The following is a 26,064-nucleotide window of genomic DNA, read 5'->3' on the forward strand; positions in this document are numbered from 1 at the left end:
CTGAAGGACATGACAGGTTAAAGTCACCATAGTTTTTATCTTTTTTTTTTCTTTTTTTCAGATGGGGAGAAGGTTTGTTTTTGAGAGAAAAAAAAAAACAATAAAAAAAGAGAATGACTTGTAACCAACTGTATTTGTGAGGGAATGCTGGTTCCTACTAGTATAAAAATTAATTTCTTTATTGTCCATTTTTCTGCTAAAAACAATCAGTGGGATCATACGGATGGTAGCACCTGCTTCTCAGATGTCTCTCCTAAGAAAACACCCCAGGAATCTCATATGTGTCTCAACCAGGTCTCAAACTGCTCACATACAGTATGCATAATAAAAATAGCAAAGCTTGAAAATTAATGTCATGGATCTCAGTATGAACATTTATCAAATTCAACTTTTCTAAGTAAAGACTAAAACTACCAAGAGGATATAAAACCATTATGTTCCATCTCTTTATACATAGTTGGATATACGTATGTACAACTTTATCTGCATACATACAGTGTATGGCGATACTGTACTATATAGCAAATCTCAACTGCTTGATTGCTTGTGTCAAAATGTAAACTATAGCTTTCATGTGCTAAATGCAACCATAGAGCATTTAGATATTATAAACATGAATATAATGTTTTTCTGTAAAGCTGCATTGAAACTGTATTGTGTATTGCATATATTTTACTTGACTTGAACATATGCAAAGACACCAGAAAGGTACTGATCACATTCTAGAAAGACAAATTTGTTTAGAAATGTATCAAAACAAAGCACACACATTTTTTTTTTTTTTTTTTCATCTTTAATTTTACAAATCTGTCAGGAACACTTGTTGACAGCAACCTCAGCTCATTTGTCTGGAAGAAAATGAAACACTTGAACGATTCTTAATACTTTTGAGTTGTGGGTAAAACTGCACCAAATATACTGCAACCTTTTTTTCCAGTATTTCATCAAATTCAAATGCAAACTTCAGTGTGAGTAAAACAACATCCTCTACTATAGAAAAGGGATTAGCTGACTATAAAAATTTACGTTATTTTTGCATTTTAACTTACCATTCACATTTGTATATTTATATATAAAAAGACGTAAGGAATGCAAATCTTTCGATACCAGCTACAAATAATTCTTTGTACCACTGAAATGTTATTTTAAATTACAAAATAAACATTATGAATCATTATTGTTTCTACTGTCATCATTAATATTATCTCTTTGATCTTTTTTATCCTTTTGATTCTTTTTTTAACATAAGTCAATAAATTAACATGCTATCTCTTTCCCTGAAAGCCAATACGTGACTGTGTCAGCAAGTGAGAGTTGCGCAGGACTCGACATTAAACTTTTCCAGGGGATTATGTGCGCCTGGTTTCCAACCAGCACCACGGCTCAAAGTGTCTGGAACATATGCATGAAAACTAAGAGTTGTTTGGCTTTTGGTCCATGTTGGTCATCTGAATGCTAGTACACTCACAAAACATGAAAAGAAAAGAAACTTCCTGTTTTAACAGGAAACACATAAGAGATAAGCCATATCATGGAGTTTTTAATGTCGAGTCCTGCTATAAATGTGCTAATGTATGTCTGGGAATGTAATAGAAACATCTAGATGCATCTACATCTATTTTTCACTCTGCGGGAAAAGGGAGGAATTGTTCGGAAGTCCATACCAAAAATAATTCATTGTAAATATATAATATATATTTTTACATATTTGAATATATTTACAAATATACCCAGCACTATATACCATGTATTCATTTTTTTTAACCATTAAGGATAACTGCTTGGGCTTTTTGTACGATAACTGTGTTATCCTGGTAAAAACGGAGCAGTTCAAAAATCCACCGGAGGCAGTGTTATGATTTCTTCTTCTACTTCTTCTGTTAGTTGTATGTTTCCTCATTGTACTCATATCCTATTGTCTCCTTGTTGTCTCTTAAGAGTTCTGTTCATGTGCTCCATTCATTTCTCTTGGGAACACAGAATCCTGGAATGCCAAGCAACGGAATGACAGCAAGAATGTAATAGAACTCCAACATAAACGAGGGAGAAAAAAAAAAACATCGAAATAAACAAACCAAAAAATTTCAAGAGGTGGGCCCTTGGAAACAGCCACTTTTCTTCAGTCCTTGTCCTCTTCTTAAGAGCTTGGTCACATGTTTTTGTGCACACAAGTGTGTTTCCACAAAAAAAAAAAGCACCTGCACTTCACACACTTCAGGTTCTTTCCGGAAAAGCAGCACTGCTGACGTCTCAGCCTCCTTTAGCGCACTCCAAAAGTCCAGCGGGAGCTTCGCCAGGAGTCTAGAGGCAGCATACGGTTCTGGATGGGTACAAGGGAACTGTGGGTAAAAGTCTCTCAGTCTTGTTGAGAACTGCAGGCGTAGCTTGGATGCGGTGGGTCTGGAGAAGGTTGAAGAGGCTCATGTTTTTATGCCTCCGTTGATGTGCTGGTACTTGGGAAGGCAGGGCTCGTCTGCTAAGGGGTCGTGGGAGAAGACGGAATCGTCTCCGGAGGAGCAGGAGCTGCGTGTGTCGGGAAAGCTGGGAGAGTATTGCTCCACCGGGGCGCACAGGTCCAGATATTCCTACAGACACAAAGATGAAGCTGTTAGTATAAACATGACCAGAACTAGAGCTGCCACATTTAATGGGAAAAATTTGGGAAATAGGAAAAGCCAAATTATATTTCAATTAATCAAATAAAAGACAACCTTCTCCATTAGAAATAAAAGCTATTTCCATGGAGAGAAAAAAATGCATTTAAACCAGCGTTATTTTAATTAAATTGATACACTATTCTAGTTTTTTAATTAATATTTTGAATTGGATTCTCAAAAATATTTTCTTTTCATTTTAATTGTAGTTATAATTATAGAAATGTAGTTTTGTCACTTTTATTTCTTTTCTTTTTTATATGTCTATACAAGTTAATTTAGTTCATATTTAAAATGTTTTATTTAAAATTAATTAAAAAAATAAATGCTGCCTTGGCAAATAGCTGAAATGAAGCTTAACTTTTTAATACATTTTATTTTATTTCAGGTAAAGTTTTATTTTATTTTAAATAATAATTTCCCCTGTTGCCTTGGAATAAGTTCAAGTTTTCTTTATATTTTATTTTATTTATATATTTATTTTTATTATTATTTTTTAAATTATTTATTTATTTTATATGTACTTTTTAGTTTTAGTTAGTTTTCACAATTCTTTAGTTAGTTTTCAGGAGTCTGTGATAAGTAGAAATTTCAAAAGAACAGCATTTTTTTTCAAACAGAAATCTTCTGTGACATTTTAAATGGCTTTACTGCCACTTTTGATCAATTTAATGTCTCCTTAAAGTGATAATTTCTCTCCTTCAAAAACAAAAAATACTGAACCCAAATGTTTGAATGGTAGTGTATGCAATCGAATAATTATTTATAACTCAAATAATACTTTCCGCTGTAATTCACCAGCAGTAACACTGATCTACTAGCAGCTTCCTTAAAAACGCCATGTTTTAACCATTTTAACCATGCTGGAAACCACTGAGCCAGATTCCACGTCTGAACAATCGCCTTCTGAACATCAAGTCTAACCAATATTTGCTAATCGAATTTCAGTGAATCAGTAACAGAAGGGACCGCACCTGAAGACTTCTATATATTTCTGAAATACATATCTATAAACATCCAATGCACATAAATATATAAGACCAAAAATGTACAGGAGGATATTCTTTCCTGGTTCATTCCTCAGACAAAATTGGAGTCATTTTGTCTTTGCGGCTGGTACTGAACTATTTGACTAGAGGAAGAGGGTGGTTTTAGGTTGCTGAAAATGGGTTTTGGATTGAACTCTCGCTGCTCAACACAAGGCAGCTCACATTACTAAAGACCTTCACATCTGTGAGCAGTTTAAGACGGGGGGAAGAAAGCAGAGGCACTTTATTACATTTCTAAAGTTCAAAACGGCGAGCCAGAGCGGGGCTTTTGGCATCATCTCTCTTCCACGGCTCAATCCCCCCTTCGACAAGTTCTGACAGATTTCCATCCCTCAGCCCACCACACGGATATCACGGATGGCAGCTAGGGAACGGAAAGAATCGTCTAGTAGGGATCCATCTAACAATTGAGCAATGCTAGCACGAGGGCCACTCTTGAAAACCCAAGCCTGGATGAAATTAAGCATGTGCAACTCTCGACCTGTATGCTGACCGTATAAACGGTTTCCTTTCCCTCGCGGATCTTGCGAAATGTTGCGAGCTGGAGTCAGTGTTGGCACAGGTTTGATGGATCCCAGAGCTATAGGGAAAGCGCGAATGGATCGAGTCTGTTTATGCATGTGTGTGAACGTGTGCACGCCTCACCTCGTTGGTTGCCAAAGTGAGAATGCGGTCCAAGTCCTCGACCAACTGTTTGAATGTGGGTCTGTGAGAGGAGATTGCATGCCAGCAGTCCTTCATCATCATGTACCTGAAACAGAGGAACAGACAACATGACATCATTTAGTTTTTTCTAAGCTCTGTTTTGGAAATCAAATGTGGCGCAACCGTTTGTGTAATCAGACATGCTCAGGCGAGTACACGTGCGTTAAACCAAGGGTGCGATGAAAGGGAAATGGTGATTTTGCTGCACACGTACCGTGAAAAAGGTACAAAAAACAAACAAACAAACAAAAAAAAACAGAACAGTAGCTTAATTACTACACTGAAACACCACATCATATTAGTAAAAAGTTTGAAAAAAAAAAAAATTTTTAGAAAAATAAATATTAGTAGATATCTAGCTTAACCAGCTCACTGACAAGGTAAATGCAATCCAGAAAAAAACGTAGACCACAAAGGTAGCTTAACTTGTACATGGATGGACACACTAAATTCAAGCCAAAAATATGTTATTAAAACAAAGCTGAGTGCTGGATGCCAGCTTAACTAGCTTACTGAAATGCTGAAGGCAAAAAAAAGTAGAAATGCTTAGTGAAACAGTTACGGATGAGCAATAATAAAAAAAATAAAACCATCTCGAGAATAAAGTTGTTATGTTTCGAGAAAAAACTAGTTAAATTTAGAGAGAGAAAAAGTTGAAATAATATGTTGAGAATAAACTCAAATTATGAGAAAAAAAGTCATAAATTGCAAGAAAAATGTTGAGATAAAATGTTGAGAATAAACTCATATTTCGAAAAAAAAAAATGTTACATTTTGATTTAAATTCCAGGAAAAATGTTGAGAATAATCACACTCAACACAGTTGAGAATAAACTCATTAAATTACGAGAAAAAAGTCAAAAAGTTAAATTGCAAGAAAAAATCTGTTACATTTCAAGAAAAATGTTCAGACTAAACACACTCGTTTCATGTTCATTTTATCTCGTTGGACAGTGTTATTTAGCGTCTGCAGTGGGGTGGGTCGGAGAGTAATGTGGAAATAAATTAACAAGTATTTAAAAATAATGCATTCATTAGGTAGGTTTAGTGTTACTACAGTAAATCCATTGTAAATATTATTTTGTGGATTGAAAAGTATTCTAACTGCATTGTTTTCACGCAGTGTTTCTCCTGTTTTCCGAGTCAGTGTTGTTGAGAATGCCAGCGCGGTTTCATCTGCCTTTAAACTAGTTTAAATCACTGTGACATCTGTGGTTTGTATCGGAGAGCTCTGCTCCAAACTCAAACGCTTCTCACAGCGCTGTTCAGTAGTCACCTGATCGAGACCTGCGAGTAAACACATTTGTTCTGAGCTCGCCCTGTGCTGTCTTTAGGCAGAGCTAATGACAGAGTGTGCAGCGTGCTTTAGACGAGTAGCGCACTTCCGCTTTCAGTGCACTAAAGAAATGACAGCGTAAATGAGTTATCAAATTGTTGTCACTCACGATTTACTGATACATCTGGCCTAAAATTTTGTGCTGTCACCTTTCCGACCTCCCTATAAACAATCCTAAACCTAATTAATTTATAAATATTATACAACATTATTGGAACTAAATTCTACTAATTTAACTACAACAACTACAATCTAAAAACAAGACATACAAAAAACAAAAAAAAAAAGATTTGTACGACATCTTTTACATGGACACACGATTTGTACGACATCTTTTACATGGACACACTAAATGCAAGCATAAATATAAAAAAGGGGTGATAGCCCTAGCTCACTGACAATGTAACTGCAAGACAACAAAAAAAAATGAACGAAAATAGAAAATGATTGGCTAACCATAGAAAAATATGGTTAGCCCAGCAGTTCTCAATTCTAGTCCTCGTGCCTCCCTGCTATGCAAATTTTGTATGTTTCTCTTATGGCTTTAGATATTTGTTCTATTCGAACGTAAGTGCCCTGTGAAGTGTTCATCACAGGATATTCCACCATTATTCCAGTTCGAAGCGAACGTATATGTTCCATTCAAAGTGCATTGAAGTGTGCGAGCGAGACGTGAATGTAAATTGTATTTATTTACAGAGGTATATGATGTCACACTTGTCCGTGTGTGAAGATGTTGCGCAGCGCAAATCCGTGAATGAATGTTCCAAAGTGAGGTAAACTTTAACAGATTTCCCCTGCTCAGGGAGTAGGGAGCATTGAACACTGTGTAGGGACCATGTGAATGGGAACAGAGTTCTAGCAGGGAGCTCACTTCTAACGAGCTGATTATCTGAATCAGGTGTGTTATCAAAGAGAGACAAGCAAAATATTCAGAGCTTGGGGACGCAAGGACTGGAATTAAGAACCGCTGGGTTAGCCGGACACTAATTTAACGAGTCCTAAAATGCAAGTAAAATGACAAAAAAACATTTAGTGGAATGAAACCCCAAATGAACTTCCAGACACTAAATTAAGTCAAATGCAAAGAGATTTTATCGATTAGAAAAATATTGCTATTACAAACAATGCAACATGAAGCCTTTGAGAAAACATCGACACTCACAATTCGTTGGTGCAGTTAGCAGGTCTGTCCATGCGATGACCCTCTTTTAGTAGCTTAAAGAGCTCCTCGACAGGTATTCCTGGATACGGAGAACCGCCGAGCGTGAAGATCTCCCACATTAAAACTCCGAACGACCAGCTGGAAGAGACAGACACACATTCATCAGATCACAGATCACTTAACAACAAATTCCAGCCTCTCCTGTGGTACCATCACTTCACTCTCCCCAAAATTTGGACAAGGAATGCTCTGTGAAATTAAGCCTTTCCAAAAATCCCAATTTGATCCATTTACAGTAGTGATATTTGTTGGCTCTAACAACAGAGTAGCTGTTGGGGTCTCAATGCGGTCTTTCTCCGAGCGTCCTGGACTGTGGGACCACTTGGATTCAAAGCAGGCTTTTGTCCTCTATGGAACGCCACAATGACACATATTGTCCAGCCAATACAAACATTAGCAGGACCCTCAGGAAACAAACATCCAGAGGGCGGAAGATTGTAGCAGGGAATGATTTTTTAACACATGCCAATTCCGTGTTGCTTCATCTAAGACGATGAAGGAAAATAAAATACACAAATAAATGATAAGAGTTTCCGCAGAGGGTTTCTGACCTTTGACTCATCATATGTGAGCTAAAAGCTTCCCAAAATAGAGCCAGAAAGCCTTATCATCTGCATAAGCTTTTATTTATCCTGCTGAGTAAACAAAAGCATTTCACAATCATAAGATATACTAGTTTGAAATCAGTGCGTCACACAATTTGCTTGTGAAACAGATCTCTACAATTACACACAAAGGTTAGTAGAAAAGAAAAAGCATGAGTAAGATCTGATTAACATCACATTTGCTTCTCATAAACAGCAACGAGCATCAGTGGAGAGCAAATATGAGACTTCAGTGCTCAGATACCAGAGTTAGCAATAAGTGAGATCTCAGTATGAGCTCCTGAATAATATATCAAATATGAACTCAATATGAATATTTCTCATAAAGATTCAGTAGAGAGTAAATTCTCAGATGATTCTCCTGAGAAACAAGGCTCAGATGTCTCAAATATCTCAGATACCAATGTTTAAAAATCAACAAGATCTCAATATAGACTTCAATACTTCTCAAAATTCAGTGAAGAGCAAATATGAGATTTTGGTGTAGTCTCCTGCTTCTCAGATGTTTCTCCAGAGAAAAAAAAAACTCCAAAACTATCCTAAAATGATGTCAGATACCAATGTTTGCAATCAATTCAATCTCAAAACGAACTCCAATGTCTTTCAAAGATTCAGTGGAGAGTAAATTTAGACTTCAGTGTAGTCTCCTGCTTTTCAGATGTTTCTCCTGAGAAAAAGACTCTAAAAATGTCTCAAAAAGTACTCAGATACCAAAGTTTTCAATCAAACAAGTAGTTAAACACACCTCTGACTTAAATAACTTTTTTCAACTTATACTCATTACTCATCACACACAGTAAACAATGCAATTTTCCTCTGGTTGTACTCTTTTCTGTTGACCCACAGTGGTCACACAACACACAAAGGAAAGCACAAAGGCTCTCTGCTTTCGTTTACTCCTGCGGTTACCCGTCCATTTGTTTGTTAATTCAATCAGTTACCCTGTTTGTCGTCTTGTCGTTTTTATCTAGAGTTGCATCTTCTCTGACATGTTTGCCAAATTCATCATCTCTATTCAGTCGCCCCATGTAACCATGGCTAACCTCTCCACGATCAATCACTCACACCGGGAGCACAAAAAGGGTCACTGTGAAGTCCCCTTCAACCCTTGCGCTTCAATACAAACAATACAGCTGTATACTAGACCTTGCTTGCTAATTAGCAATGAATCAATGCCACATTTCACTTCAAAATTAAAAGGAAAAATTATAAATTAGATTTTGCATGAAGAAAATGTTGGAAATTATGGAAATAATTCCACAGTGCATAAAATCTGAATAGATTCATTAATAATAAAAATGTACAACTATACATTTTAATAAAATTTAAATAATTATTATTTTATTATAATTTAATATTTTTAGAATTGAATTATACAATAAAATATTTGTATATAATTTTTAATTTTATAACTGTATTATTTTAGGGTGAAACAGGAACCCAGACATGATCTTGTCAGATTTCACGAGATTAACATTAATGCTAACTAGGCAGTAAAGGCAAAAAGTTTACAGTTTTATAGGTTTAAAAAGGCCAACACCTTTCTTTAATCTAATATAGCTGACCTTGCATCGGGCCAAATGAACCTCTACCATAAAAGCCATCATTTTAACATTCAGAACAAACAGGAAATTCACACATATGCATCCATATTTCCATTTTTGCAAGCTCTGCAATGCTTATATCCCATTCCCGGGGTTCTTCTTTGTCAAAACATGACAATTTTTATTATATTTTATGTATTAATTTAATATGATGTCATGTATGGATCGTGTCTGCCTCTGAGCCAATCAGAGAGCTCTGGACCTCAGCAACAGATGACACATAATTAGCATTGAGCCCAGAGACAAAAGATTCAAACGGCTGCCATCAATAAGGGTGTCTTTGCTATTGATTTGATTTCACTGCACGGACCACACAAAGAGAAGACAAACATAACAAAAGATAATGCAAGAGATTACACAACATGTATCATTCAGGGTGGACAGTATGACCACATTCTTTTATGATAATATCTGTTTTTGTACATTCCTATGCAATTCCATTAAATACTTCACAAATTAATAATTTGAAACTTGATGGATGCAAACCAAAAGATCAGATTAATAAAAAGATAAATGTAGAAATTACTTGTGCATGCAGCCAGAACTTCAAAACGTCCCGCAGAGGTTGCATGAAAAATCCAACGTGCACCAAAGCGTAACTTCCGTTTCGTTTAATCTCTTTAAGAAACCCCCCCAAAAAAACGTGAGATTAAAATGAAAGGGAACAAGCATGCACTAGCGGATAAATGCAAACACAAATGACAGGATTATTTCACTCTATGGAAAATAAAAAGAAGGGAAGAGACTTTCAAGTGTTCAAAAAAAAACAAAAAAAAAAAAAAAAAAAAAACAATGAGGTGGAGAAGAGCTGGATGGAGGAATGTGATGGGACGGAGTGAAGGGAAGATTGAGGGCATTTCCGTCCGGGCTCTGGGAGGTGAGAGTCTGCCTGGCTTTGAAGCTGTACAGATTAGTAACACGGCACTGGTCGCAAGTCGAGCGTGAAATCTCTCACTTTTTGGTGTAGTGCTGGCTGCGAACAGCCCTTCTTCTTTCTCTGCCTGACAAAAACACTTCCTTAACTTTCCATCACTCGTGCTCCTTTTTTTCAGAAGGGAAACAATTCTTGTACCCTTGAACTCACCTGCCAGCAGTTCCTGTTCTTTCCCAAACTACTCGCTTCATACAAACACACAGCGACTGTTTTCCTGCACTCTCCAAACCACTTCAGTCCCCTTTTTCAATTTGTAGAAAGAAAAGCAGCCCTAACAGTATCATTTAAACTTTGATCCATAACAACTTGTGCAGAACCAACCAGAACCACTGTGCAGAAATAATAAGCTATCATCACTATATGCAAATTAACTGTTATAATTGGCCACACATGTAGAATCAGTAACAATACCAGTTGCAATGATGTGTGAATATGTTCATATTTACATTATTGAGATGGTTTCCTGTAGGTTCAATACTGTAAATAATAACCCTATCTTGACAACCTGAATCCCTGACAATATTCAAGAAACAGCTAAAAACTCTTCTCTTCTATGTGAATGCCACTGCGTCATATGGAAGCCAGTTTCCAACACTGAACAAAGAGTAAAAAAGCTAATTGCAGCTTTTAATCTCATAATTCAGATTTTTTTTTTTTTTTTTTTTTTTGAAATTGCGAGTTTATATCTTACAATTCTGACTTCTGTTCTCAGAATTGTTAGATATAAAATCCCAATTGTGAGTTATAAAGTCCAATTCTAAAGACAAACAGACTGACTTCTTTTCTCAGAAGTGTAAGACAGACTCAGAATATAAAGTCAGAATTGGGAGATAAAGTGTCACATTTTTTTAAATCTTTTATTCAGTGGCAGAAACAGACGTCCATAACATCTTACAGAGATTTTCTATGCTTTTACTATTTCTTAAACCCTCTCCATTCAACCTTATACTATTCTGAACAATGTTTGAAACTTTGTACTGCAAGCACTTTTGTGTTTTTGCGTCATTAAAATGAATCGCTTGTGTATTCCTCGCTTTGGATAAAAGTATCTGCTAAATGAATATGTGAAAATGTGAATGGACTAGGGATGGACATTGCATCGTACTGTAAACATCAGCGAAAGAGCAATAGAAATCTGTTTTTTCATGACATATCCCTTTAAAATGAAAAAAACAATCAAACAAGTAATGAAGGACGCATACGGTTGACTTACACATCACTCTGGTGCGTATAGACTCGGTCGAACAGTGCCTCTGGAGCCATCCATTTCACCGGCAGACGACCCTACAGACATCAATAGGAGAAAAGGTCAAAGACGCTCAACACAACAACACCCAGACACTGCCACACTCACATCTTCATCTGTTTCAGACCCTTGTTAGCCTGGAATTTCATTAAGCCCTGAGTAGCCAATAATCATTGGCAATTAAATCCTGTTGGGATGTATCGCCGACCTCTAATTTCCCTCAGGAGTCATTGTGGGGCTATAAACTGAGGCTGGTGAAGAAGATACAAGAGTCAATGGCGTTTGGAGTTCTAGATCCAATAAGAAGGGCCCAATAAGAAGGGTTCAGAGTGTATATTTAGACAGAGTTGAACTAGTGTAATTGAATCTAACCCCAGCCATTAATCAGTCATCAGTATCTCTCAATCTGGGCTTTGCTCGTTGTTTTAATAATGGAAAACTGTGTTTAAAATATTCAAGGCCAGATCTTGTTGACCTTGATAAGAACTAAGAAATAAATGAGGACTAAAGCTGAACTGATGAATAAAGTAGAGAAAAGTTTGCTTCCCTGTTGTAAAATCCAAGTTCTACCTGTTAAAGGTTAGCAAGCTATAATTTCGGACATGGTTGCTGGTTTTCTACTGGTCCAACCAACTCCAACCAGCATGATCTAAAAGGTCTAACAGGTTGAAACCAGGTCCACTAGCTGGAAATCCAATTGATCAACCATCTATGTCAACTAGCAACCAGTAATTACCGACTAGATCCAACAACCATAAACGATCGACTAGAATCATGCACTATAAGACTAGGAATGTTAAGTAGGGTCAATTTTGATTTCATGTTGATCTTTTATGAACACTGACCCAAACATAATGATGATAGCAATGCTATCAATATACACACACTCTTCCTCTGCCACGTCTGATGACCTAAACTCTCAGATGAGAGAATGACAGCCTAAACAAGCATCTCAGATGGGCTAGAGACTGGTATAATGGTGGGAATGCCAGTTAAAGCTATGCTAATGTGTTTAGGTTTGTCACTAACATTTCTTTCTCATGAGCTTGAACAACAAGCTTTGGAATAAGAGAAGAGGGCAGGCCCAAATAAGCAAAGAACTGAAATCACTTTACACGCCGACTGCCTGGGAATCTGCAAATCATGCCAAGACTGGCGAGAGGAGGGAGGGATGTGGCAGATAAACAGACGGGGAAAAAAGTAGAAATGAAAGAGAGAAAAGGTAAGAGAACAAAGAGAGAGATGGCAGGAGGCTGAAAGGAGTCGAGCGTGAATATGTCTCTATAAAGGACGCTTCAAGACCCAATGAGATCTAGATCAGAGTTTTGTTGCCATTTATATGAAATTTATATTTTATTCAACAAGTATACATTAAACTGATCAAAAACGACAAAAAAAGACATTTATAATGTTACTTCTAATTCAAATATATTGTTATTTTGTACCTTCTATTAATCAAAATCCTTAAAAATAATAAACAGCACAGCAGTTTTTATCATTAATAGTAAGTAGAATAAATGTTTTTTGGCCATATTAAATAGATTTCTGAAGGATCATGTGAGACTGTAGTCTGGAGTAATGGCTAGAAATTCAGGTTTGCATCACAGAAATAAATTACATTTAAAAAATATATTCAAACAGAAAACAGTTGTTTCAAACTGTAATAATATTTAATAAATTAAATGATTTTTTAGATCACATAAACACAGCCTTAGTGGGCAGAAGAGACTTCTTTCATGAGTATGTCTTGTCTCAGCTTCCTATTTAAACATTAATACAACTAGACACTAATGGAGTGCTGTTACATGCATTTATAACTATCAGCAAAAGAATGCAAAGCGAGATGAAAATCAACAGGAAATGTGTTTTGACTCAGTGAAACTCACATTTGTGGTCTTTTTATAGTAATCTATGTTGTGGACGTCTCTGGCCAGGCCGAAGTCTGCAATCTTCATAAAGTTGCTTTCCGTGACCAACACATTCCTGGCAGCCAGATCCCTGTGTATACACTGCCACAGAGATGAAGAAAGAAAGAAAGAACATAAATCATCAAGACTTCATCTAGAAAACAGACAAAAATCACACACAGACAAACAACACAAAGGCTTTAGGTGCTTTAGGGATAAACCGCAGGGGGGATCCACGCGTGAGGGTGTCTGAGGCACGATAAGACTCCAGTTCTCCATTCCAGACGTGAAGGGGTGCATGATGAGCATTGTGACCAGTTTACAGAGTCATGCACATCTGCTGGGATTCATTCACTGACTGCCTGAAAAATGCTACATGAATCTAATTGGACGGCTGAATGCTCTTTAAACAAATGTGCATGTGAGAATAAACTGCCTTAGAAATGCTTGTAATGTATTAAACACTTCAATTTCTATTCTATATGTAGTTTAAGTCTGGTCCAATTGTGTTTTTTACAGAAAAGAAGAATAAGCCACTTGGAGACTTTTTTAAAAGTGACATTTAGGGACAGGAAGATGTGAAATCAGATACTCTGAGAATGAAACAGAATATGCAGGTGTGTGCAAATGAAACCCTTTTAAAAGATTTGACGGCGTGAACTATCTAGCAACTAGTTTTATGGGTAGTGCTCATTTTAGCAGCCTGAGAACATGCAACATTTTTCCTGGCAGATTGATTAAAAGCTTGCAATCTTCAAAAAGTGCTTGCTATTTTGCATGTCCATTAGGGGTTTAAAAGACAATTAATATTCAGTAATATTAGCAATTAAACTACATCGCATGAGTACAAAATTTCTTTGCAAAATCAACTACATTGCTGAAAGTTATTGAACACATTCAATCAACACTGAACTGAATTGAGCTGATTATACAGCTTGATACAGCTTAATTTAAAATGTTTCATAATTGATCAACAATGACACTGTTATTGAACTGAATTGAAACCACACTGAAGTAAACTGCACCGTATAATGCCACTATTATCTTCTGTAAAGCTGCTTTTTTGTTCCATAACATTAACACTGTTATTTTGCTGTTTATTCCTGAAAATGTGCTTTGAAACAATCTGTATTGTATAAAGAGCTATAAATAAAGTGACTCGACTTGATTAGAAAGATCATAGAGATCTGAGGCTGTGACCAGCACCATGTAAAGCCTATGTAGGTGACATTTCTAAATCAATAAGTGATATTTATAGTATGCACATATGTTGTGCATGTGAAGATACCTTCTGTGAGGCTAAATACTCCATGCCACGGGCTACTTGATAAGTGCAGGACACCAGATCTTTGAAGGTGAGAGGTTCATCTGATACTCGGGCTATATCGTACGAGTACTCCATTCCTGGGGGCCGCCGGGCCCTCAAAAACTCCCGAAGGTTTCCCTTAGATGCATACTCTACTATGACATATAACGGACCTGAGAGAGAGAGAGAGAGAGAGAGAGAGAGAGAGAGAGTCATCCCACTGTTCGGATTGTTCACCCAAAAATGAAAATTGTGTCCTCATTTACTCACCTTCATGTTACTTGTATGTATTTCTTTCTTACGCGGAGCACAAAAGAAGATATTTTGAAGAATATTCATAAGCAAACAGCTGCTGACAGCCACTGACTCCTATACTATGGAAGTTGATGGCTACCAGCAACTGTTTCTTCAAACTATCTTTGTTTGTGTTCAACGGAAGAACATAGAGGTTTTTAACAACTTGAAGGTGAGTAACTGATTTTATTTTTGGGTGAACTATCTCTTTAAAATGAACCAGACTGGCACTTACCATCCTGTGTGCATGCTCCCAACAGATTGATGATGTTCTTGTGCCGGCCAATCATCTTCATCATCTCCATCTCTGACACCAGGTCAGAAAGATCTTTCTCTGTTGCATCATCTAGAAAGGTTAAAAAATAAATCTCAAATAAACAGTGTTCATTGTACCCACTCAACAAAATGTAGTCTGCTTTTTAGGAAAAATCCTAAAAAAATAAATAAAACAGACTGTTGGAGTGCATTTTACAAGAATATCAGCCTTTCTACTTCAAAATTTAGATACTGTAGATTTTTGTAGTGCATATATATATATACACATTATACATAATGCAAAAGCAGTATGAGTGGTGTGTTAGTATGCCATCCATGCCAGTGCACCCTGTATGAGTAGACTGGCCGGACTGGCTGTCTGTGTCCCAGTGTAAGTGTCTGTGTGGTTTAGTGTTACACTGAAGAGCCGCCACACAGCTCTCCTTTCATTGCCTCACAATTAAAAAAGTGTTTCTTCCATTTAGAGTAATTACCGTAGAGACAGTCGCCTTTTCATTATCTGCCTGCTGATCACTGGAGCGAACCTGACACAATCCACTGACCATCATTCCTTTCTTATCTTACTCCAGTTTCTTCTGCTAAGAATGCTGTGCACTCCTCCTTCCACAACAGATTCATCAACGTTTCAAGAACTTCTCTAAAAATTGTGTTTTAGTGAACTAAGATTCTGTGCGATACTTTACAGTGGCCCAAAATCTTTATTAGTGTTATTTTAGTAATATTCATGTATTAAATTAGCTTTCATTTGTATATTTTTAGTTTTTAATTAATTTTTTTCAGGTTTAGTAATTTAGTACTTCAACTTATTTCAGTTAGTCCCCAGTGTAACATTTATTTATTTTATTTATTTGTCATTTTTATTACTTTTATTTTTAAATATTTATATACAGCTTCAATTTATTGTTTTTATTTCAGTTTTAGTAATTTAGTACTTCAATTTATTTCAATTAGCTGCTAGTGCAACACTTCTATTTTATTTTATTTTTTTAGTTTAAGATTTTCATATAGTATTTGTATTTTATTTAATCTTCCTTTCAATTACCGAAAAAGATTTTTCATAGTTCTAGTTTTTGTTAACAATAACAACATTACTGCTTAAAAATATAAATTCTGTACCAGATTTTACGAAAATATTTCAGACAATGCTTCAACTGTTTTTGTCAACATATTGAAAGTCAATGGGGTCCAAAACAACACCAGACCCCATTCTCTGTCACTGTATGGACAAAAAAACACCAAGATATTCCTAAAAATATCTTATTCTGTGTTCCACAGAAGAAAGAAAGTCATATAGATTTGGAACAACATCAGTAAATAATGCCAGGCCCAGAATGTTAACCTTTAAGTTTCTAAATGTTTTTCGAGGCCAGTAATTAAGCCAGGTGTAAATGGTGAATGTGCTCTTGTTTCAAGTGTTTTCTCCACTGCAGCCCTGCCCCTCAGCCCTCAACATCCTTTAAAACTTCTTTTGAGCTGCTGGCTCCCTCCCCCACGCTCTTTTCTTTCTTTCAGCATGAGGATCTTTCTTTGTGCAGGTGAAGAGCGAGAGCCGTGCAGCTGGTGAGCACCGGGTCAGCTATGCGGCCTCTTGACCCGAGCTCTACCAACATCACTCAGCACCAACAAATAACCCCACGCAGGCCCCTGCAGGCAAGACCTCCTCTCCCACTTTCTCCCTTTCTCAGATCATAACAATACCTTAACTAAAAGTTGCACCCAATCAAAACACATTTAGTTTATGTGAAGTAGTTTTTTCATCTGCGACTGGAACGATTAGGCCCTTATATCTGTATAATGTTTAATCTGTATCTGTATATAAATGTTTGATATTTGGCCAATTTTGAGATAAATGTGTCCAGAATTGTCTATTCCAAAATCCCTCAAAACAGATATTAATAATAAAATTCATATTTTATTTTGAAAAAAAAAAAAAAGATTTAAATGAATTGCCGATATCTAGAGCTCAAAATGGTTTAAGATATATAAGTATAAATAACAAAAAGGAGGTCTACAACATTTTATATAAATGTAATGTACAATAAAAATGTTATTACTAATAATATATAATAATAAAAATAAAAAATAAAAAGAATATTTATAATAATAACAATTAAAATTAATATAAACAACAGTTTATATGAATTTAATAAAAAAACTGTAAATGTAAATTAATACATTTATGTAAATTAATATTTTGATATGTGTGTACAAAAACACACACACGTGTAACATAATATAAATAACTAAAATAAATTATAGCTGTATATACTTTTTATATTATTTTAATTATTTTAATACATAAATAATTGTAAAATAAATGATAGATAAATTATATATTTTTTATTTTTAGATATATATATATATATATATATATATATATATATATATATATATATATATATATATATATATATATATATATATTAAAATAAAAATATATAATTATATATATACAGTATATTGAATATAGAGTATATAGAGTATATTGAAATACATAAACACTATGATTCAACAAGAGGTGTCTTAGCGTGTTGCTGGGATCATAACACACTATTGTTTTTGTTGAAAAATTTCCATCTTTTCACTGATACTTTAGCCTCATAGGGTCCATATGACAATATTATTCTGTCTGCATTGTGCTCTGCCTGTCTGTCTGGTGTTTTTGCTAGATTTTTTTTGCTTTTTTAGCAACTGCCTTGTCTGGGCATGTAGACATTATTAGAGTGTTTTCTTCCCGTCATCTTCAAACTGCATAAAACAGTCTAAAGTGTCCAGTCCGTTGTTCTGTAGAATATCACATGTGAATTTTATCTGTCTGCTGAGCTGGTGTGATTTGTAGCTTGTATCTGCTGAGCTTTGATCTTTCACTCGAGTGCCATCCGTATACGAACCAGTAGTTTTGTGATTCACAACAGAGAAGTAACTCCCTTGTAAAAAGCAATGTGAACCATTCAAAAGGTGACGCCCACATCAATTTATGAGCTGATGAGGTTAAAAGCCAAGTAATTCCCACCATCCTACATCTGATGAAGCCATTAGTGGTGAAATGTTTCAAATAAATTAAAATAAATACTAAAATGGACCAAAAACCATTAGATACTGTTAACATGCAAGTAAACTAAGGGTAAATGTTGATTTAGGACACTCACTATGGTACAGTTTTACTCACATGGAAACTAATCCATAAATATTTACCTTTCAGCATCTTGACAGCCACAGTCACGGCCTCTTTAGGTTTGTCCTTGTCGATGCCCAGAGCTTCAGCCATCACAACCTGCCCAAAGCAGCCCTCGCCAAGCGGTTTACCCAGAGTTAACCTGCACAAACAAAAACAAACATTACAGAGAAACCCAAAGCTTTTGACAGAAGTTATTTATGCCCATTTGCATGAGCATTTCTAACCATCCAGAAAGACGTTTTTAGTCTCTAGATGCGATTATGATGCCAAAAAATGCTGTCTAGTTTGGAAACATTTCACATTAGCGACATTTACCTGTATATCAGAGCTGCATGTGCATGTGTTGTGTTTACTTAACTCGTTGGTGTTAAGTGGATGCCCTTTGTCTTCCACTGCAAAGCTTACATTAGACATTAGTGAGTGTGACAGATGAATGTCTGGCTGGGAGATCTAGAGTTAAAGTCCTCTGGGGTGAGTAACAATATGCCCTTTGGGGATTTACAGACTTTCTTAAAGTGTGCAAGAGAAGGCTAGATAGAGGGGTTAACGCTTGACTAGTGCGCTCTGGTCAAGTGCAAAAAAAGATTAGAGCATGTTTTAGGAGAGAGTTGTAACTTATACATCGGTTAGAAGGCTACCACCTTTTCTAAATGGGTAAAGTATTTTATTTCTGTGCAGAATTGCAAAAATAATGACTTTTCAAATGCTTGTAGTGTTCAATCAAACAGGAAGTCCCCAGTCTAATGTAGATCTATGTCTACATATATATGTGTGTGTGTGTGTGTGTGTGTGTGTGTGTGTGTGTGTGTGTGTGTGTGTGTGTGTGTGTGTGTGCATATATAAAATGCTGATTATGATTATATATAAACATAATTAGCTTTTTGTCGAGGAGTCTATTTTATTGCATTAAGGTTTTTACAGCATTAATAAAAATGGATAAATTTCACAAATAATTACAAGTAACATTAAATTAAACAAGAAATTATAAAATTAAACAAAACTTACTCCAATAATCTTTGTTTTATTCACAACTTATAAAAATTACAGAGCATTAAACAACATTAAAATAATAATTTATTTTAGTTATGAACTAACTCTTCTATTGGAGAACAGCTCAAAAATTAGCTTAATTTCATCGAATGAACTTTTGGGGACATTTTCCAGCTAATTTGTCCCTTAATTAGGTCTAGTTTGGAAGCAAACACACCCTCACACAATTAAACACAGTCACACACACTTCATCTTCATCCCTCACGATAACTGTGACATTCAACCTCCTGCCCTGCCAGTGGCCCTCAGTCAACCTTTGATTGGCAGGAGCTGGGTCTGTCCCCGGCCCCCTCCAGCACTGGGCTATGTAAACATTCACACCCGCACCGGGGCCCGGGGCCGATCTGAGGCAGTGATAACACAATCCCCCTCTGTGCCGTACGGTCAATGGCGGCCTCTGTCTACTCCAGCCCACCACAGATAATTAATGTTATGTTTATCCTCCACGCCGACAACAAACTCTAACATTCCACAGTTTTTGGCCCAGCATGCACCCTGGGGGGATGCACGTCATGCGTGGATTAAGACAGCAGTCCAAGAAAAAAAAAAGAGAGACTTAACTAACTATATGGCTTAAACTTTGTGCTAAAAGGGGACGTAGGAATGCACAAAATAGAAAGTTTGGCTAATATCCATTAAAATGAATGAATCCCTTATTTAGGTTCATTCTAAAATGAATGAATTATATATATATATATATATATTTTTTTTTTTTTTTTTTTTTTTTATTTATAATTATATAATTATTATAAATTAATATATATATATATATATATATATATATATATATATATATATATATATATATAATTTATAATAAATAGTTTACTGTTTTAAAAAATGTTAAAAATTGATTTTGAAAAATCTAGAATTGATATTTCCAGTAAAGCTTACTAAAATATTATGTACAGTGTAAATACATAATTATTTATTATATTATATATTCTATATGATAACATTAACTTAAAAATATACATATAAGACTGATTTTTTTAAAAGAGTTCTAGATTTTATATGCTTCCAGTAAAATCAGTTAACAAAATATTATGTACAGAAAAAAATACAGTTATTTCAAATATACTATATATAATAAAAAAAAAATTAAAATGTGTATATAATATATATGTATATATATATATATATATATATATATATATATATATATATGTATGTATATATGACTGATTTTCAAAAACTACTGTATAGTATTTTTGAAACTTGAATAACAGTTTACTATTTGAATTGAAATATGAATATTATCTAATTTTAATAGTAGAACATTTACAAAAAGAGAGAAAGATAATATTGGGCAATATTGATAATGTTACTGATTTAATAATTTTTTTGTTGGAATGGTTTCCAACAAAATCTTTCCTTCCATATGTCTTGCGTTCCTCAAAAAATACACGTCTTAGCTTGTCTGCCCAAAGGCAACAATTCCTTTAGTGGGTGTGAAGTTAAAAAATACATAAAATAGTGCTTTCCTTCACCTATAGAATGAGCATTACTGGCCATTAGTTGTGAGCATGTAAGGACTGTCATCCACTAAATCATGAACAGCTTAATCCTGCAAAAACTGAGCAACTCCACCTGTACTCGTTGCGTTTCAACCATTAATTTTATAAATAAAGTCTTGGTTAGAGTTTGGAGTTGAATACTGGCATGTTAAACTGCTTACAAATCATCCCTGAGACAATCAAAGTACAAACAGGCTCCTTCTTAACCACCCTTTTTGTTACAGATTACTTAAACAGGTCATTAATTAGGAATTTGTACGGTTTTGGCAACACCATGATAGTGGATCCATTGTAAATCTCCAAATGATACCGGAAGCATTTCTTAAATATTAAGCACGCAATTAAACATTAATCTGAGAGTCTGAGTTTCTCTCGTTAGTCACACGATCAGCCGAGGTCACAGTGTCAGAAGAGAACGCGTGATGCTGACAGAAAGTTATCTGGTAGCCACTTGTATCTGAGAAAAATGTGTGTTTGGTTTCTCTAAGAATAATAAAGCTAACCAACAGAGGCCTGTGTTGTGTTATGAATGACTGAAACTACATTCCCACCACACAAATCACATTCTAATTATCAAACACATGCCGCGTTTCCACCAAAATTACCCGGAACAATTGTACCAGGAACCTTTTTCCCCAGGAACTATTTTCCCCCCAGACCTGTTGCTTTCTACGTTTCCACCACGGTCTTAAGTACCGTGAAGATTAGGCAAATAGTCTGGTGACGTAGGTCTACGCACGTTTCTTTGCGACTTTGCGAGTTTGTCTCGGGAGTGTGATCTCCCGTGGACGGGACAACGCAAGTCTGGTAATTCTGCAGACAGCAGCGTACTTGATAACATCAGTACGCTATACAACACCAACCAACGACTCGTTTTGATCTGTGAATTTAACTAAACCACCGTCAGGTTTTGTTTATGTTTGGAAGGTTGACGGGTTGCCATGTCCACTTATAATTAAGCGTCTTTGGGCTTGTTGTTTGGGCTCGGCTCATAAAGCGATCCAGTTTATGGAGTTAATAAAGACGGCAAATTGCTATATTTTGCTATGCGGCTAATTCCCAAGATAACGCGTTTGGATTTGAGTTTATTATGGGCTTGTTTTTGTTTGCAGCTTTTTTCTAGCAAGATCTGGCAACACTAATGAGTCAAAACATACACTGTGATTTATTGCATTCTGAAAAGACACAACTCTGATACGCGTTTAAATACATCATTAATAACTAGTTGCTGTAGAATGCATTTGTCACTCTCGTAAAACCGAACTCTGTGTACAGAACAGAATTAAGCACTAAAAGGTGAACTGACGACCTAATTCAGCCCGAGTGTGTATGTGACCTTTTTGAACCAGGTGAATTTGAAGATTAGCTTTAAATTCAGTTTGTCGGAGTCTTGTAAATGTATAAAAAGTGAAACACAAGGATGCTCACTTGTCTCTGGAGAACTCCCAGCGCGGGTCCTCAGGAAGGTCATATTCTGGAATGGGGTCGTCGTGGGCGGAGCTACGGCGAGTGGTGATCCTGACCAATGGCGTGCTAGAGCTCATGGAGGAGCTGGAGTCAGACGACACCTGCAAGAGGAAAGACGGATGGCTGATCACCTGGGTCTTGGAGACAGCACCATACACTATTAACACCTATGTGTGTGTGTGTGTGTGTGTGTGTGTGTGTGTGTGTGTGTGTCAATGTGTAACCATCATTTCCTCCCCATTGAGCAGCTTAACATTAGAGAAACAGTAAGCTGTGACTTATATGATACAAAAAATAGCACATAATCTAAGGCAAGGTATCAGGATTTATTGAAGCCATGCAGTTCATTTAGGTTTTGTCAATTTTGTGAAAATGTAATGGTTTCAAAGAATGTTTCCAACTTACCACCATATAGCATACCTTCAACTTCTCAACAAAAAGACTTAACATGTTATTAAAAAAATTACAACATCTATAATGTTATACAAAGGCACTGCTGTACTAAATTTAAATCAACAAACTTTTTGTTTTTGTCATTCATTATATATATATATATATATATATATATATATATATATATATATATATATAAATAAAATATACACTATAAATCAGCATGACATATGATCATATAAATCATATAAAATCATCATAATCATATAAACTATAAATATAAGTCATTTATATAATTATCGTCTCAATTATCTTGATTGTCTTTATATAATACATAAAATACATTTTAATATATGTCAACATGTTATACCAATACTTGAGATTATTTTTAAAGATATAATTATGTATAATATCATTTTATATAAAATGTATACAATAAAATAAATCATCATATATAAAATATAAATATAAAAAGTCATTAAATTATGTCATTATCTTCTCAATTATCTTTATACAATATATGATATTGAAATATTATGAATTAGTACATCTAAAAAGAAATTTAAATATTACATTTAAAAAAAAATCATGATCACATTATTTAAAGAAACATTTATGTCTATAGCTTAAATGTCCATGACAAGTTGAAGCTGGTTTGAATCACTATACATAAATCTGCATTGGAAACTCCTACTAATGATACACTTCGAGACAAATCATTCTTGTGGTAGTGTAAGTGTATGTGTGTATAAGATTTCTAGAACTCTTTATCTACTTTCTGTTACCTGGCGCCGCAGAGGGATCTGTTTGGTCAGCTTATGCACTGCCGGCTGACTCCCGAAATCAGGCTTCTTAGCCGAAGTCCTCATTCGACAAACCACCACTATCACCACCATACAGGCGATGAGAAAGACACCTATGCAGTAGATGGCGATCTCCACATAGTCCGGAGGGTACTCCTTCTCGATGGTGTCCAGCTCTACTGTAGAGTAACGAGAAGAATAGAAAAGAATCAGACAAAGAAGTGAAGAGAGTCATCCAGCCGAGGAATACTGCACTAGAAACCTTAATGTTGAAGACAGCACAGTTTTAAGATGGTTATGAAGGACATTAAGGTTTCAGAGAAAGATGTTCCATCAGTGATACCAAAACAGAAGAGAAAAAGGTGAAGGTGTCAAAAGAATTACAAGATGAATCAAACACACACACACATCTTTGACGTAAAACTATTCTCAAACTATTAAATGTTCTACAAACTGCTCTCCTTCCAAGGCTGTAGCAATAAATAACTAATAAAGACAGTCTGACCAGTCAGATGGAGATTTTATTTAATATTGCTCTTCCTTAGCTCAGAAAATGTTTCATTTAAGTAAGCTATAAAATGATTTTGAAGAGCAGTTCAAAATCTGGAGTTCGTATTAAGACACGTGATATTTCTGGTGTCTTCAAAGAAAAATCTGAGACTTAAGCCTCGATTTGAACTGAGATATTAAAGAGATCTCCTTGGTGATCTTTCTTTCCATCATAGCATATTTCCTGACACTCAATGGCCCTGCAAACATACTCACGCTCACAAAATGGTTTACATACGACCACAGCATTAAAGTACTTCCTGACACTTGAGGTGCTTCAGAAATGCACACTTCATGGATACGATTGACACACACACACACACACACACACACACACACACACACACACACACACTAGTCTCACCGCAGACCAGTAAGTGGTGCCATTTGCGGTCAAAGATTGCATCTGTTTCCTTGTCAGGAAATGGACTCTTATTAAAATGCAGTAAGGTGCATACTGTTGCATTTAGCATGTCTTGTGCACGATGAATATAGCCTTTGTGTTCATAAAACTATACTAAATTCACTAATATTCATTTAAACCTGTCCTAATTAAATATATATATATATATCTAGTCCTAAATCACACTCAAAAACACACACAGGCACAGACACTGAGGTTGTGAAGTGGCTCTAATAACTAAGAAAGTCCAGCATGTGAGAAAGTGAGCAAATCTTGAAACTTTCTTTAGAGAACAAAGCAGTTATTAGAGCTGAAATGGAAAAAGACTTTGAATCATATAGGAATAGTTCATCAACATTTTATCATCATCACCCTCATGTCATTTTAAACCCATCTGACTTTCTTTCATCAGTGAAACTGCTCTTTTTCATCCAACAGAACCATATGGTGACCAGCGTCAAGCTTCAAAATAAGGCAATTCATATGACTCGTGCGATATATTCCAAGTCATACGATAGTATTGTGCTAAGAACAGACTACAGAACATGTTCCCCATGTCTTTCATTCACAGTTTCATAAATTCTTTCATATAGAACTGGGTGTTTTTTTCATTTGCTGTTCCACAGAAGAAAGTCAGTCATACTTTAAACATCATGATGGTGACTAATAATGACAGAATTGTTATTTTAGACAAACTATTCCATCAAAACATGTCTTTCCAAACAATCAACCAATAAAATGTTAGTTGGGAAGAGAAAATTGAAAATAGCAGGGATCTCGAGACACTTGGGTGCAATTTTAGACATTTTCTGCCCAAAATGTTATTTCATAACTCTTACATTTGATGAACAAATTCATTATAATGCAAAAAAGTAAAAAGTAAACGTCCAACAATAAAGAATCAAAAATTTGAGGGAAAATGAGTACCAAGGTTTTTATTGTTAACTAAAACTAAAACCATTAAAAAAAAAAAAAAAATTGTCACTTAAACCAAAATAAACCTATTAATTGAATGTATGTATGTATGGATATATATACAAAGAAAAACAATTCAGCGGACTGAAATTACAGCTCCAAAAAATTATTTTTCCTAACAGCATTGTTAATATTTTGAATTAAATTTTAATTTTTAGATTTTAAATTAAATAAAGTTAAAATAGAAACAGAAAATCTAAAAAATGAAATTTAATTCAAAATATTAACAATGCTGTTAGGAAAAATACATTTAATTTCAGTCCGCTGAATTGTTTTTCTTTGTGAAATATTACCAAATATACTAAAGTAACAGTCCCAAGTGCCTCTTGTTCCCTCTCATTGCCCATTGGTACGATGTCAACCAATGTAGCTTTGACTTAATGGAAGTGTAGAAGAAGCAGTAGAGGACGAGTGTATACCTGGAAGCACCGTCAACCAAGCAGTGTGATAGGAGATCCCAATAGAGTTACCCGCCAAGCACGTATACTCGCCCGCATCCTGGAAAGTTACATTAGGCAGGTAGAGCACCTCGATCTCTTTGTCCGTAGTGTTCACACCTGCCGTCTGAGAGAAACAAAGGAGGAAACA

The 26,064-nt window shown here is 35.4% G+C and overlaps 1 protein-coding gene across 9 annotated transcripts in view; it reads right to left on the reverse strand.

Moving 5' to 3' along the window:
* Window positions 1–751: 751 nt before the first annotated feature.
* Window positions 752–26,064, reverse strand: part of LOC109068396 (fibroblast growth factor receptor 2-like) — a 49,475-nt gene continuing 24,162 nt past the window's right edge. For 2 of the 9 annotated variants that reach the window (XM_042769489.1, XM_042769497.1), the window contains 11 exons: window positions 25,896–26,040; window positions 23,526–23,728; window positions 22,315–22,454; window positions 18,337–18,458; window positions 15,101–15,211; window positions 14,554–14,744; window positions 13,245–13,367; window positions 11,326–11,396; window positions 6,910–7,047; window positions 4,349–4,454; window positions 752–2,585 (listed from right to left, as the gene is read on the reverse strand). In XM_042769489.1, the coding sequence (XP_042625423.1) occupies window positions 2,421–2,585; window positions 4,349–4,454; window positions 6,910–7,047; window positions 11,326–11,396; window positions 13,245–13,367; window positions 14,554–14,744; window positions 15,101–15,211; window positions 18,337–18,458; window positions 22,315–22,454; window positions 23,526–23,728; window positions 25,896–26,040 (1,515 nt within the window). In that variant the 3' untranslated portion in view covers window positions 752–2,420. The remainder of the gene's footprint in view (window positions 2,586–4,348; window positions 4,455–6,909; window positions 7,048–11,325; window positions 11,397–13,244; window positions 13,368–14,553; window positions 14,745–15,100; window positions 15,212–18,336; window positions 18,459–22,314; window positions 22,455–23,525; window positions 23,729–25,895; window positions 26,041–26,064) is intronic. The other 7 variants (XM_042769493.1, XM_042769490.1, XM_042769491.1 and 4 more) reach the window with 7 other exon arrangements.

This window comes from Cyprinus carpio, chromosome A13, assembly GCF_018340385.1.
Source record: "Cyprinus carpio isolate SPL01 chromosome A13, ASM1834038v1, whole genome shotgun sequence".
Lineage (NCBI taxonomy): Eukaryota > Metazoa > Chordata > Actinopteri > Cypriniformes > Cyprinidae > Cyprinus > Cyprinus carpio.